At 50.6% G+C, this 15,206-nt stretch overlaps 7 protein-coding genes across 7 annotated transcripts; 3 read left to right on the top strand and 4 right to left on the bottom strand.

Annotated features, from left to right (window-relative positions):
• Positions 1-89: 89 nt before the first annotated feature.
• N7477_000359 (uncharacterized protein) lies at positions 90-1,157 on the bottom strand (the record flags this gene model as incomplete). The annotated part of the gene is made up of 1 exon (XM_056962022.1): positions 90-1,157. The coding sequence occupies one exon, from the start codon at positions 1,155-1,157 to the stop codon at positions 90-92; it is 1,068 nt and encodes a 355-aa protein (XP_056827025.1).
• A 604-nt stretch (positions 1,158-1,761) lies between these two features.
• Positions 1,762-2,911, bottom strand: N7477_000358 (slipin family protein; the record flags this gene model as incomplete). The annotated part of the gene is made up of 3 exons (XM_056962021.1): positions 1,762-2,494; positions 2,547-2,663; positions 2,733-2,911. The coding sequence occupies 3 exons, from the start codon at positions 2,909-2,911 to the stop codon at positions 1,762-1,764; spliced, it is 1,029 nt and encodes a 342-aa protein (XP_056827024.1).
• A 1,939-nt stretch (positions 2,912-4,850) lies between these two features.
• N7477_000357 (LLM class flavin-dependent oxidoreductase) lies at positions 4,851-6,321 on the top strand (the record flags this gene model as incomplete). Its single annotated transcript, XM_056962020.1, has 2 exons — positions 4,851-5,621; positions 5,644-6,321. The coding sequence occupies 2 exons, from the start codon at positions 4,851-4,853 to the stop codon at positions 6,319-6,321; spliced, it is 1,449 nt and encodes a 482-aa protein (XP_056827023.1).
• A 480-nt stretch (positions 6,322-6,801) lies between these two features.
• N7477_000356 (flavin-containing monooxygenase) lies at positions 6,802-8,816 on the bottom strand (the record flags this gene model as incomplete). Its single annotated transcript, XM_056962019.1, is given in 4 exon segments — positions 6,802-8,085; positions 8,136-8,216; positions 8,228-8,368; positions 8,505-8,816. The coding sequence occupies 4 exon segments, from the start codon at positions 8,814-8,816 to the stop codon at positions 6,802-6,804; spliced, it is 1,818 nt and encodes a 605-aa protein (XP_056827022.1).
• A 905-nt stretch (positions 8,817-9,721) lies between these two features.
• Positions 9,722-10,312, top strand: N7477_000355 (uncharacterized protein; the record flags this gene model as incomplete). Its single annotated transcript, XM_056962018.1, has 1 exon — positions 9,722-10,312. The coding sequence occupies one exon, from the start codon at positions 9,722-9,724 to the stop codon at positions 10,310-10,312; it is 591 nt and encodes a 196-aa protein (XP_056827021.1).
• Positions 10,313-10,383: 71 nt separating this feature from the next.
• N7477_000354 (oxidoreductase, short chain dehydrogenase/reductase family superfamily) lies at positions 10,384-11,258 on the bottom strand (the record flags this gene model as incomplete). Its single annotated transcript, XM_056962017.1, has 3 exons — positions 10,384-10,450; positions 10,502-10,598; positions 10,658-11,258. 3 exons carry the CDS (start codon positions 11,256-11,258, stop codon positions 10,384-10,386), a joined length of 765 nt encoding a protein of 254 aa, XP_056827020.1.
• Positions 11,259-13,643: 2,385 nt separating this feature from the next.
• On the top strand, positions 13,644-14,681 carry N7477_000353 (uncharacterized protein; the record flags this gene model as incomplete). The annotated part of the gene is made up of 1 exon (XM_056962016.1): positions 13,644-14,681. One exon carries the CDS (start codon positions 13,644-13,646, stop codon positions 14,679-14,681), a length of 1,038 nt encoding a protein of 345 aa, XP_056827019.1.
• Between the last annotated feature and the right edge of the window lie 525 nt (positions 14,682-15,206).

The raw sequence follows: 15,206 nt of genomic DNA, 5'->3' as shown, positions 1-15,206 counted from the left end.
CAACACACGAGAATGATCCTGCGTTCAGCAATTGAGGTGCATGGGTTTATTGACGTTCATGTTTGATTCATTAGTGGTATATATACTCGCTACTCTGGATAGATCTCTTCGCGCAGTCGTTGAAGGTTGCGGAATAGTCCGCCGGCGGGGGCGCCACTATCGCTGTCGCGACGTTGTTCGCGCGATCTAGGCCCGCGTTGACTTTGGTCAGCCACAGCCTGCTGATGCTCCAGAACTCGCCGTCGCTCATCCACAATTCTATCCAGAGCATCCACAAATCGAGATCGCGCTTTTTCTTCTGCAGAACCCTTCCACACTGTTGCTAATGTCCGCAATGTCTCTAGGCGCTGGGTAGCGGCTTCCAATCCCTTGTACCCTCCGCCCTCACTATCAAGTAGCTCTAATATCTCGTTGCGCAGCTTCTTCATGCTCTCTTGTCCTTTTTGTTCCTGGTCTTGTCCTTCTGGGCCCATCTCAGGGCCGGAAACGGAGATGAAGGAAGAAGAAAATGAGACCTCGGATGGCGGCAGAGGCCATTCCATTGCATCACCAAAGGTCTGGACAACATCTTCTAGTCGTGATCGCACTTGATTGAGTGTGCGCAGGTTCGAGATGTATTCAGGCTCGGCTGGGTCCTCGTCCCGTTGTTCCTCTGCAGTCACACCCTCCTCCTTTGTAGATGTTGAATCCTCGGATCCTTCTTGGGTCATCTCTTTCTTGCGGCTTGCAGCAGTGTTGTTCGACTGCGATGATTCTGGAACGAATTTGGCGATATCGTCGCGCAGCACCTCCGTCAAGGTTTCTGATAATCCGATTGTCTCCCCTCGTAATACCTCCACTTCATATGCCAGTCGTCCACCACTTCGGAGTATCTCATCGCTGAGCTGGGATAATGTGCTCGAGAGGCGCACGTTCTGCGCACTGATTTGCGAGAGCAAGGACTGGACCTGGGCGGACAGCTCGGTCAAAGGTACGGAGCCGGGTGCTCGAGAAGCATTCAACTGCAACGAGGCAACGGTCAATGGCGACAAGGATTCATTCAGGAATTCGGCGGGATCGAAATTTGGGTCTGCGAAGTTGGGTGTTGTGTCGGCCTGCGGATTGGCGATCTTCGGTGCCGCTCGTGCCGTGGTATTGTGGCCGTTCAAAGAAGCCATGAAGCAAACTTTGGTTCCTTTCGACCTGCAAATTATGGTGATTTCTTTGGAAGGGCAATTCACGACAACAACCGAATGAGTCTGCGGTTTGGAGGTGGTTATTACTCCACGCTAGGTGCATCGCCTTGTCCCACTTGGCTTCACCGCCTTGGGATATACAAGAGGCGCGAGATTCTCTACATCAGCAACTAGACACTTGATGAGATTGCTCGCGATTGTGATCAGGAGAAATGTGATGAGAGGACTTCTCTTTCGCAGCATGTCTTCGTCCAACGCGACATCTATTACGACTTTGGTAGGTCATTCATAGTAGAGAATCGATCAAAATTATATTGAGGGAAGAGCTAGTGAACTCAGAACTAAGCGCATATCGCACACGTTTCTTGGGGTAATAGTATCGTCAAAGAAGGTGGGTATCGTTCCAAAACACGTCAAGCCAGAGTACAACACGTTAAATCCCAGAGAAACAACAGCAAGCGAGTGTCCTTCGCCGACTGCTTATGTCTCGGGGGCATTATAAATCACAAGCGAAGTAAAAAAAGTCGTAACGTCAAAGCAAGGGCGAGAACACAGTGAAGCCCGCTAGTTTTGACAAGCAAGTCATCTAGATATCCTCGACGACGCGGGCGTTGATCGCACTTTGGAATCCGGCATCGACATTGGGACTCGGGATGCCGTAGTTGCTCAGGCCCTCACCAGCATTCTCGGCGGCAGCGAGCTGCTGCGATACATTGGGGGCGGAGGGCATGAAGATCACCTTAGATCCGGATGTTTTAGCCATAGCTTGCATAGCCTCGAGGTAGCGGATTTGCATAGCAGGTGCAGAGGACAGGATATCGGCAGCCTGGCGCATCAACTTGGCAGACTCAACCTCGGCGCGAGCAGCGATGACCTTGCTCTCACCGATACGCTTCGATTGGGCAGCCATGGAGAGCGATTCCTGCAGTTCGTTGCTGAAAACGATATCCTTGATGAGCATCGACTCGACCTGGACACCCCAGCCAACGGCGACCTCCTCGATAATTTCTGATGTAGACTGCGCGATCTCCTCGCGACGCTCAATCACGTCCTGCAGAACGCGAGCACCAATCACATGGCGCAGAGTGGTCTGGGTACGCTCAACGAGCGCCTGCTTCATGTTGGAGATACCGAAGGCGGCCTTGTGTGGTGAGGTGACTTGGTAGTAAATGACGGAAGTCAGGTTCAGAGTGACATTGTCCTTGGTCATGCAGACCTGGCGAGGGACTTCGGCAATCTGAATCTTAACGTCGACAGTGTACAGGTGCTCGCTGAGCGGGTTCACTTTGACCAGACCGGGATCCACGGAACGTTCGAAGCTGCAGGTGGTTTGTCAGATTTGATCACAATGGTGAGAGGTGTAGTACATACCGTCCATAACGCGAGACAAGACCAACATGACCCTGGTCCACCGGCTTGAATGGATTTGGACAGCAGATGCAGCAGGGATGGCACCACAGAAACCGATGCATTCTCCCAGGCTGTGAACTACCAGGATATCGAGATTAGAGTGGATGCGATAGGTGTCGCAAGGAATACTGACTCATTCGGGCATACCAGCCGTGCGCCTCAGGATTGTCTTGATCATGCTGAATCGTAGAAGCGTATCGGGGCTGCAAATCATCCAGTCGAGCTGGCTGAACCTTGACCAGACCTCGTTCGTGCTGAGGGTGTCGCTCCGGCTGCCCGACGGGAGCCTTGCTAGTACCAGCACCGTTTGTACCGTTCACAGACATAGTTTGATGGCCTAAGGATCTTCAAGTGATGAAGTGACGATCGCGTTGAATAGAGGTGGAAGGGATGGATAGACCAAAGTGAGAGGGGAAGGGGGTTACAAGGTTTAAATACAAGTAAACAGTGACCGTGACAATGAGATCAGCCTTGCCAGCTTTCTCCGCAGTGGGTCGTGGATCCAATCCTGAGGCCAATTGTGATTTTCCCTGCAAGTCCCAAGACCCTCCCACCCTAAGCCTCTCCATGGCTGAGCCCCCAAATCGAGTCGATCTGATTGAGGGGCGTATCCACTGGTTCCCCCAGAGAGAGTGGTTGCCCGGGGTGCCGAGTACCCGAACTACTGAGTCACTGCGATCGTCCATTGTCTACTTTGGGTATGAGGACCAGACTATAGTCGACTATATTGCTTTCCACGGCGGGCATACCGAAGTACGTCCAGTGGAGAGTGTAAAGGGAAACCTCGAATTAAGGTAGTAATGCCGGGATGTAATGCTTCGACCTTCATTCCTGGACTCTTCCCTGCGCTGTTGTATCGATGTAGCATGCCAACCCCCTTCCCATCGGGCCCAGACGTGAACGAGAACGAGCGACCAGGGGCACGGCATGTCTGGGCTACCGTCATACCACACGTGAGGCTCCACGGGCTTCGAGATGTTTTCTAGCGGCCCCCATCCGTGAACAAGGGGGCTGTGAAGGGATGTTTGGGCGCGGCTGGGCGCTTCTTCGTTCTTTCGACCGGTCAGAGTCCATGTAGCAGATACTGTGGCCATGCTGAGTCGCGCTTGGACCTCGGAGACAGCTTTCGCCTCAAGCGATCCGTTGACTGCGCCCTGACGTATAGACTTTTTGCGAGCGGCTGTCCGATTCCGGCCCCCAATCTTGGGCCCGATCGTCTTGGAATCACGGGCTCTCTCGGGGCAGTGCTACGGGGCGCACAGCTTGCAACTGAAGCTATGTCTGCGGAGTCAATCAGGTTACCTGGAAACCATGCGGCTTGGTCGTATTTCTCATGCTCGGGTCGATGAACATGGGCCAACAAGCGACAAGCAACGAGCAGTGAGCATACAAACGTAGTCTGCGATAAAGAGGAGTTTAGTCAGTCGTGGTCATGTACTATTAAGACGGATCCACATACATGAACCAGCATCATTGGTCTAGTGGTAGAATTCGTCGTTGCCATCGACGAGGCCCGTGTTCGATTCACGGATGATGCAATGTAATTTATTTTTGCTTGCACACTTTTACTTAATTGCCAGACCATCCAACCTCTTTCTTTTGACATTTTAGGCACCGAACACAGACTTTATCTCTTTTTAAAACCTCGTGGACACGCTCTTTTTGATTGTGGCATGACATGGCTGGATACAGATGTTGGTCAGCAGGTGCTGATATATATTGGCTGACTCACTTAGCCGATGTCCATCTAGACCACCTTGACATTATGAAATTGTTTGTCTATCCTGCAAGAATACCGACAAGTCTATTGTGGTATCCGCAACTGAGCCTACCCCAAAACTGCCACATGAAGGCGAGCTAACACGCAAAACATACCTAGAAAGGTGTCTTGGATCTATGCACAACAGGTCTATCGGCCGAGCCATGTCCCAGAGCTCCAAGGACAAAGACAACACGGAGTGTCCACTATTCCTTGATGTGACCAAATCTAAGGCCCGAACACGACTAGTAACCACATGAGTAGATAAGAATTGTCGCTTTGCAACCCACACATACGCTGATGCTGACGCCATCGGACTCCAACTGCACGTCTTCTTAACCCTGCACGCAATACCATGCGACAATGACATGCGGGGTTGGCTAGAGGGGAAGCAACGCAGGACAATAAATGTGAACAAGCCGGGAGAAGAGTACTGAAGAATCCGTTGAGCTGATTGCCAATTCTTTTACTCCTACTTCTGCACAACCGGGCACCCATAAATCACCATGTCAACGGAAAAAAAGCAGCTCATCCTCAATGCGTTTTCAATGCACTCGCCCAGCCATCTGAATCCAGGCCTCTTCCGATACCCAGCCGACAAGGGCGCTGACTACAAAAACATCAAGCACTGGATGGCTCTCGCCCAGAAACTTGAAGACGCTAAATTCCACGCAATCTTCTTCGCCGACGTTCTCGGAGGCTACGATGTCTACAAAGGTCCGGCCAATCTAGACCCGACGATCCCTGCTGGAGCCCAGTTCCCGATCAACGACCCCCTGTACAGCATTCCTGCCATGGCAGCTGCAACAGAAAGTATCGGCTTCGGAGTCACCGCTTCGACGACATATGACGCGCCCTACGCTCTGGCCAGACGCTTTTCGACCGTCGATCACCTTAGCAACGGGCGCGTGGGGTGGAACATTGTCACGTCTTATCTTGATTCTGCGGCACGCAATTTCGGCCTTGATACGCAGGTCGAGCATGATGAGCGGTACCGCATTGCCGACGAGTACCTTGATGTTACGTATAAGCTTTGGGAAGCTTCCTGGAGGGATGATGCCGTGGAATGGAATCTAGACTCAGCCAAGACAAATGGCTCGGTCGAGGGCTCCAGGTACGCGGATCCTCGTGGTGTGCGAGAGATCAATCACAAGGGGAAATACTTCCAGGTCCCCGGGCCTCATCTCTGCGAGCCGAGTCCCCAGCGTACACCGTTCCTGCTGCAGGCTGGAACCTCGACTGCCGGGAAGGCGTTCGCTGCCAAGCACGCCGAGGCAGTCTTCCTCCATGCCCAAAAAGCCAGAGCTCGTGCGCCCGTCCGTCGACAGCATCCGCCAGCAAGCTGCCGACCTTGGCCGTGACCCTCGCGATATCAAGATCGTGGCAGGGGCTCTGGTCATCGTCGCCGAAACGGACGAGGAAGCCAATGTGAAGTTTGACGAGTTGAAGAAATATGGTGATCGAGAGGGTGCCCTGGCTCTCTTTGGCGGCTGGACTGGCTACGATCTTTCCACCCATACAGACGATCAAGACTTCCGGTTTGTGGAGCAGCCTGCCGTCCGAAGTATGGTAAATCACTGGGCGAGCACCGTGCCCGGAACCGAGGGCAAAAAATGGGACAAGAAGACGATTGCAGAGTACTTGACCCTGGGAGGCAATGGTGTCAAGATCGTTGGCAGCGTCCAGACGGTAGCTGACGAGTTGGAGCGCTGGGTAGATGTTGGTGATGTCGATGGATTCAACCTGAGTTATGCTAGTCTCCCCGATACATTCGACGATGTCATTCGTCTACTGCTCCCGGAGCTGCAGCGACGGGGTCTATTCTGGTCGGACTATGCCGTGAAGGGAGGCACCATGCGTGAGAACATGTATGGAAAGCAGGGTCAGTCAAGACTTCCGGATACTCATCATGGTGCAAAATACTTCTGGCGGAAGGGCGAAGAAGTGCCGCCTTACTCTCTGATTGAGGCTCAATAAACATAGATGACAAGATAGAATTGGTATCAATCTATAAGATCCAAAGCAGCTTTAAAGTAGCGGCGAACTATGCAATTGAGCTCAGTGACCCCTTTTTCTAGTGTGGCGTGTGGTAGCGGTGGGTTTTCTTCTCGAAAGGTACTTCAAGATTCCGGGTACATTGTTTCAATTTTCGGTGCTGGATATAAGAGACAATTGAGATACACGCGAAGGGCACCTCATAAGCTCTACACCACACCGAGGGTGTCACAAAGTTGAGCCATCAGAAGGCACAATCAGAGATAGGAAATGACAGAGAAAAGAAAACAGGAAAAGGAAAAGAAAAAACGCGCCTTAGGTTACGAACTGTCCTCGGTTGCCATTCCAGGATGGCGGTCTTCTAAGTATTAGGCACTGGGGCCACTATACAGGGAGCTGAATATTATTTAAATGATTGAGAGGAATTCCTGTATCGAAATGACTATATGCTTCTTCGTGTGCTCAGACATCCCACCAACCCTCCATCCAAGACTTCAAGTCGACCTCCTCAGGAAGTCTCAGATGCGGCGTCAACTCTGCTTCCGGCTCCAACTCCTTCGAAGTCCAACCATTACCGAAATAAGCGAGGCGGTTCCCGCCGGGGTTGACATAGTTATACTCCCAATCCTCCCAGCGCGGATCTCTGCGAATATAGTTTGCATGAGAAGCACTACCCGGGAACAGACCATGAATCCGAGAACCGGGGGTTCCACCATTGTACCATGAGCTGCAGTTAGCCGTCCAGACCGTGCGGGGATAAAAATTGTCACAGTATTCCACGAAATCGTCTGTTGCTTGCTTCGACGGTGCCATGGACTTGATACCCTGACTGCGAATTTTGCGTAGAACCTTCGCAATGTACGTTAATTGGTTCTCAAGGCTGTTGGGAACTGTACCGCTGTGCCCGGATGCGTACGGGCCGCCAAGCCAAAGTAGATTGGGGAATCCTGGTGTCGCAAATCCTAGATAGGAGTAGGGAAATCCGAAAAGCCCGTCTTTTTTCCAGGCAGATTGAAGATCGATCCCGTTGGCAATGATGGAGAATGGAGGTGCGTGATCGACGTTAGCGCCGGTTGCGCAGATCGTGATGTCTGCTGCTCTCTCAACACCGTCTTCAGTGACAATTCCTGTTTCTGTGAATCGCTTGATACGTGTTTGAATATAGTCGACGTGATCCTTAGTCAAGGCTTCAAGGTAGCCTAGCCCTGGAGTAGGCCGACGGCAATTCGGTGGGAAGTCAGGAAGAATCTTGTCTTTTAGATCTGGTTTGGCGCTGAAACGATGCAGCATGATGCTAGTCCATTTCTCGCGCAGCTCCTGGTTCTCTGGAGTGTCCTTGAAAATTGCTCCGAAGCGCTGAAAGTATCCCTTCTCTACCTCAGTGCGATACTTCAAGTATTCATTGGGATCTTTGAAAGACTCCAGCTGGGCCTCGGAGAACGTGTTTGGCTCCAGTCGACGTACGCCTGTACTCCCACTACTAAAGGAATCGGCAATCCAAGTTGGGTTCCGCGCATAGTGATCGATGTGGCTTGCTATGGGCTCAATAGAGGGAAGTACTTGAAGACCAGATGCTCCGTTACCAATGAGGGCAATGCGTTTACCCTTAAGGTCAATTGTGTGGTTCCAATTGGAAGAATGGAAGAGAGCGCCTCTGTAATGCTCGATGCCCTCGTAGTCGGGCAGCTGCCATGCATTGAAATGGCCGATGGCGTTAATAATGACATCCAGCTTTTCTTCATAGATCTGGACACTGAGTCAGTGAGGAATCACGGTTTGCTAACGATCGGGCTCACTTTGTTCGACCCATCTAAATATGCGATGGTGACTTTCCATTTCCCCTCATCAGCCAACCATTCGGTCTTGTTTACCCGTTGCTGGGTCGAACGTATTGATAGACGTTATGCTTTCGCGCAACGCTTTGCCAGTAGTCTCGAATTTCGGCCCCTTGAGCAAACTCCTCTCGACCACTGAGTATTGGGGGAGAAGCCAGATTGATACGCATGTGCAGGTATGTCACACCGAACGCCTGGATATGTGTTTTCAAACCTATGAAAAGAGTTAGTATGGTTGCGAAGGAAGTTAATGAGGTCAAGTCTACCAGGTGCCTCCCTGAAGCAAAATGTTAACATGATAGCAGTGAATGGCAGGATGAATTGACATACCACATCGGCGTTCTTGTCATAGATTCTCAAATCGAGACCCGGCAGCTTCGCGGGTAGCAACACGCCAGCAGTGATACCTGCAATACCAGCACCAATGATGCCCACTGTAATGGGCCTTACTACATCGATGGGATGCTCCTCTATCGCGAAATGAGATCTCGTTGATAGCCCTGAATTCAAGTCATTGATTGCACTTTTCACGGTGATGGAAGGCGCCTCTAGGTCTGAAGGACCTTTGATCGGCTCGGATGCCTCTTTGATATTGGAAAACGAAGGCAAAGTCGAGATCCCGGGATTTTCAAGTAGAGTCATGATGAACCAAGAATTGTGTCTGGTATATCAGGTAGGAAAAGATGAAGGACTTGTACGACCTTCGAGTGTATGTGAAACCCCATCGTAATCTGCTGCACGCCATGCGGTACAATTTACACGTCATTCGACCCCAAGCTCGAGAGGTCGAGAAAATAGTGCATTAAAAGTTTTATTGTTCCAAATCATTATGTTTGGCGGTCATTGTACAACTGATCGTCACCACTTGGCGTAGCTAGCACCATCGGAGACTGTGATGGCGTGAGGGGTCCTTGGATGTCTATTCAAAAACACCATCAGCCCCGCTTCAGCCGCAATTGCGGAGTTGACCAAACCGTATGGATGGATATTAGCCCCCCCAGGACACTCGATAAGAGAATGTGTGCCACGTAATTTGTCGTGCGTGTCATCCCACGCAGGTGAAGTTGACATTAGATTCTCGGCCGATTCATGAGCAGCTGGCCAGGCGCTCGCCGAAGACATTTCCAGTCGTGGATATTCACTCATCAAAGAATATCGGTGAGATGCGACGACGCAGTCTTTGACAGAAGCCACATCCTTTCGTTTGAGATGATCATTCGACCTAGCATGAAAATTTTGTCACAGTCCTCATCGTCCATGATGAGATATAGTATTTGACCAATTTGTTGTTTAAGCGGACTACAGTCCAGCTGAAGAATTGCCGAGTCGATGTGGAACGGAGCTAAGTAAGCCTTAGAAGGCAGCTAATCAGCTAATCTTCGGCAACATCAATTTTATGACTCACGCAACCAAGCCATCATCAAGAGTCGACAAGAACGGTGATAGAGCAACTACCAGTTCTTGATCTCTAGACTCCATACAAGTGATAATATCTCTTTCGGCTTCATTCTGAGATCTGAATTGAGCTTCGTCTATTTGCTGCCACAATGGCCTCTTCCCCGCCCACCGCCCCATTGACCCCACGAACATGGACGAGAGACAAAAGCCCATACTTCATCTCAAACGACCCGAGGTTGATCTCAGTCAAAGCAGTCAATGAGGCGTTTGGCAAAGATTTCCTTTATTGGACCAAGCCATTTCCTGAAGATGTTCTACACCAAATGCTTCATGGCTCTATGAGCTTTGGAGTGTATAAGCGGCTTCATCCAGAGCAATCCGAGACAGAACCTCAGACTCTGACCACGGAAAATACAGAGCAGATCGGTCTTGCGCGGATGATTACAGATGGGATCTCCTTTGGTTATCTCTCGGACACTTATGTTCTCCCCCAGTATCAGGGAGACGGACTGGGAAGGTGGCTTATCGAGTGTGTTGCAGAAGTCTTTTCACTGGAAAGCATGCCTTATCTACGCCGAATCATGCTACTCACAAGTGGGCAGCGACTCGAAGAGTTCTACGGTCAGACATTGGGAGTAAAGGTGATCGGGCACGAGCCACGACCAGATATTGGGAAAGATCTGGTTTTTATGAATGCGAAACCCATTGCGGAAAACACTGCTCAGCCAGCATCTGATTGAAGCGAGTTTATCATCAATTGCTACACGTAGACTAGCTGTTGGAATAATATGAATATCCCCTTTCTCCAGATTCACCAAGGCAGCTGCAAGGGCGTTGGCAGGCCCTTTCCAAGTACGTCTTCGGCCGTCCCAATATCTCTGTCCAACTGTTAGATAAGTTGATTTTGTGTAATGGCATTAATCACATACCCTGGTCCTCGTGGCGCCCAGAATTCGCCCGTCTTGCCAATGTCGAATGTATCAACAAAGGATGCGAGTGACTGAGCTGCTTCATCAGGTGTCACGGCTGCATATAGACATCAGTACAGCTCTCGTAAGTATCCATGACTGGGATGAAGAAAATACCTCCGCCAGCATCCCAGTATTTATCGAATCCAACGCTCTTTGTCATTTCCGTTCGCATGAAGCCGGGGTGTACCAATCCCACTGCGATTCCTTTAGGCTTCAGGTCCAGGCTGAGTAGCTTTCCAACCATATTCAATGCAGACTTGCTGGCATGGTGGCCGAAGTTGCCCCCGCCTTCCTTCTCATGGCGGAGAGTGATGCTGCCACTCTCACTGCTGACCAGGATTACCTTACTACCCTCACTCAGAAGGTCTGCCTTCACAAGCTTCTGTACCACAAAGACAGGCCCGATCGCTGATGTTGTGTACATGCGAACCTGCTTTTCCCAGTCTGGATCATCGAATGTCTCAAAGCCAAAGTATCCCGCGGTGATAATCACCGTTGAAAGCTTGGCAGCCTGCGGTAGCTGTGAGACAATCTTCTGGCCCACATCAGGCTGGGCAACGTCAACTTCGGTCAGCCAAGTGATTGAAGATGTCGATTCCGGAGAAGAGGAACGTGTCGTTCCAAATACATGGTTGGAGGGGTCTTTCGAGTATAGAGCTCCAAGGGACGCTCCCAGGCCGCGGCTCGCCCCCACGACCAGGATATTGTTAGGCATTCTGTCAGACTTTACGTGGAGTGATGAGTCGCGTTGAATAGAAAGGGAAGGGAGTTTCTAGTCAAGACGTCTATCGAGATCGTGTCGGCGAAGCTGACGCAAGAGCAGAATGACGTAATTGCACTTAGCTAGCGCATATCGAGGCGCGATGTGATGCAGACTCAATGGAAGGTTGTTCTTGGACTAAAATCCAGATCTACGTTCATGATAGTATGAGCAGACTACAAACGCCCGCCAGTGCTTCCAGACGCTAGGAGATGGGAGATTGTATACTTGATGGGGCCAATTTCAACCATGCAAAACCATTAGTCGACGATCGTCAACTTAGAAGTCAAATTCAGACGCCAATTCGTACCATAGCTTCTATATTGTTTCTCCACCACTTTTCTCACTGTTCCCGCTGTTCCGGGCACTGACGATCGTCCATCATGTTCCAAGGCCAACGCAATCGGATAGCTCTACTAGCTTGATGAACCCCGGATCAATGTAAACTTGGAAATTTCATAATGTCGTCCTGACATTGCGGGACTCGGCCCTTCACCGACCCAAGTGCTTTGATGATCCTATACGAAACCAAACAGACGATCACTCGGCTATCAATTAACGTCTCGTCAATCAACAGACTCCTCCAGCGTGAGAATCAGCTGGGACTGTGCCTGGCTGCGCTTAGTCAGGTGTGCGAAAGTCGAGCACCGCCCAAGTTCACCAGAGATCCATTTTTAAGCTCCCCCACGGGGGTGTCTCATCGGAGCTGGTCGATGTGTTCTCAGGCCTCAGCATGACTGGTTTCTCCAAAATCTTACCATCCGTGCAAAAGTTCCGAGCTGCAATCCAACGGAAAAAGCACGGCAGGGATAGGTCCCGGCGCGAGGTCCCCGGATCCTCGTCTACGTTGGGTATGCTTTGTGTCTCCTACTATCTAATGCAGACGCTAATTGTCGCTTGTGACTGTATAGCCTCGAAAATGCCCTCCCCGCGCATTCCTCCCCGTGGGGTTTCCCGGTCGAGATCCAAATCACGATCTTTGCCCACTGCGGAACCGCCGACTATCTTTCGCTAAAGCTTGTTTGCAAAGCCTTCAACCATATCATCAGCTCAAACGAACATGAAATTGTCCGCCAATACCTTCGCCACCGTCGCCACGGTACCCTTCCATCCCCAATCGATCATGAACGAATATACACTGGCAACCCAGAAGATGACGCGGTCCTTCTGTCGGACCTCTTCCCACCCTCTAAAAGCGCCAAAGGCGGGCACCTTTACACTTTCAGATATCTCTATGGGTTGCACCAAAGGCAGAAGTTATGCTCGAGACTTTGTTATTATCTCGCAGATAGGGTGATGGACCGATTCGTGCAAACAGAGCCCATCCTTCTGAGTTCCTCCTTCCCGTCAAGAAAAGCCGAACGGACAGCGCTGGTCAAGCGCGGAAAAGTCAGCATATGGCACCATCTGGCTCCATCAATGTGAGTAGACCCAGAGGACAGGCTGTTGGCAATTTGTATGATCTGATCGGCGCTAGGTACTATACATTGTACTTCCTCGAATCGTATGCATCCGCCCGGCGCGAACAAACAAACATACTCCTCCAAGAATACGAAGCCGGCCGCCTTACAGTCCCAATTCCACTAGAGACGCGCCAGCGAATGTACAGAGAATTACAGACTCGCATTATTCAAAACCCTCCTTTCACCAACACCCCTGCATTGCTTGCCACACACCACTGTATGCATTTGCTGGTGACATATATACGTTACACAATGGCGCCCGAGGCAGAGATAGACGATTCCTGGATCAGTTCTCTCCTCACCGTATCGCCGTTTCTGCGGATTGTCGAGTTCTTCTCCGCCGAAATCGGACACGGAGGCAATCAGCGCATGCAGCGCAAGGACTTCATGTACAATTTCCACGCGGACATGAGGACACACGGGCGCGATCACATGAACTCTACAATCTTTGGACGGGCTTCCAACCAAAGTATACATAGTTCGATGCGCGACCTCTGGTTTGATGCGGCAAAAACCGAATTGGGGCTTAGACAGGCGCTTCCTCATGATCAAGAAATTGCCTGGCGCTGGAACGGGATCCCGATCTTATTTGGATGTGGGAACTGTCGGCGTATAGACGGCTGGCAAGCATGACGCCATTAATTTATATACAAGGGCGTTCAATAGAGACTGGAGCATTGTCCATAGGAGTTTATTGGAATTTTAAAACAAGACCAGTTGAAATAATCAATTCGCCTTTCTTGTAGATTCCGACCCCGACTTGGAAGTTTGTTGTGTTTGCACCGGGCGCAATATCAACGATGCGACACTCGTGAACATTGACCTCTAGGAAACCCTGGTTTATGACCGAAAGAATAAATCGGAAATAGACTCAGCTATGGAGCAAGTATCGCAGTGGCAGCTATTCAATACATCTTGGACACTCCACCGTCTGTCGCCTCTTCACCATGGTAAAGACTTTGAGACCCTTCTCGACAACCCGGCCGCCTTGCAAACATATGCAACGCGATTGCGCGATCAACTTACTGGCGATATTCTCGCTGGACTCCATGCCAGCGCAACCATAGCAGAAGACGACGCGTTATCCAAGACAGGTGCACTGAAGCAATGTCTTTGGCAGTCCATCTCCACTGGTGGGCAGGCAAGACGCGCCGGTCCTTCATTTCCAGGAATTCTGGTGACTCTGGAATATGAGAATATCACCTATAAAGCCGCCCTTCTGGCCGAGGCAGGGTTAGAGAATCAGCGCGAGGGTTCCACTTTCCTCCCTCTACTATTGACCAAGTTCCCAAATGCACTGCGACAAACCTTCATATCGTTTCTCTCTGCCAATTTCGACACCTACTGCTCGAATCTTCGTCTTCCATCAGCCTTCATCTGCAAGGGTCTTGAAAAGTTTGTCAATGAGCTACGCAATAGTCGAGGACCTTCCGGGCGCTCGGCTGCGAATGAGACAATCGAAGAAGGGATCAAAGAATTGCAACTGACACTCGCATTCTCACCCTCCATCGCACCGGCTTTGCGAACACTCAATATTAGCATATCTAGAGCATCTCTGATAGAATTTCTCCGTGATGAAGCTCCACAGTCGAAGCGCACGCTCAAACAGGAGTTGCGCAGTCCCCTAGTCGGAAATCTTGCTGCTTATCTCGAAACGCACCTGGCAATGCAGCTGGATCTTGATGGTTCATCGCCAAAGCAGGCTTCCAGGAAGCACGTCCGTTTATCGAAAATCGCATGTGCTGCATTTGTCTTGGGAGGTGAAGGGCGCATGAAATTAGTTGTTGCTGTACCAGCGGCAGATGACCAGCCGGATGATGCGCGCGGGCAAAACTCGCCGGCTCTACACGCCAGTGAAATGCTGCTTGAGATGGTCGTGCGCAGGGCTATCATTGGCAATGAGACAACTACATGAGTTATTCCGCGGTCAATATGCGAAATCCAAGATTGAAAGACCCAATGTTAGCAAACGACAACCCCCAACGGGTTCCAATGTTCGGGCGCAAGACCCCCAAACAGTCGTCATTGCGGAACCGACCATCATTTGTCCGGCTCTAGCAAAGCTGCAAAGTTCTTGACTGTCGTATTTATACCACGGGATAGGCATTATGCTGGCTTGCGCTGAATGTGTGGACTGTGCTGCGGCAAGCAAGAGAGACATGGCCCAAACAAGCCTCAGGCCCTACCAACATGCCAAAACCCCCAAAAAGCACCTTGGTTGAGATTTTACAACGGACTACTCCATACAAACAGAATCGAGTTATGATTGTCAGATTCATTTCATTCAACCCAGATTTGATTCGCTTAGTTACACGCTCAGCAGCAATCAAAAATCTACCATGCTGTTTCCCACGCTATGTGAAGAAGGTCATGTCGTTTCGGTCATGCAAGACAGTAAATATTGCACATATAGCTAAATAGACAATAAAGACTTGTTAGA

The sequence above is a fragment of the Penicillium maclennaniae genome (assembly GCF_028827695.1).
Source record: "Penicillium maclennaniae strain IBT 15551 chromosome Unknown utg000001l:1.0-3280838.0:1.0-3283122.0, whole genome shotgun sequence".
In the NCBI taxonomy this organism is placed as follows: domain Eukaryota; kingdom Fungi; phylum Ascomycota; class Eurotiomycetes; order Eurotiales; family Aspergillaceae; genus Penicillium; species Penicillium maclennaniae.
The sequence above is the reverse complement of the archived record's forward strand: the minus strand, read 5'-3'. Positions and strand labels throughout refer to the sequence as shown.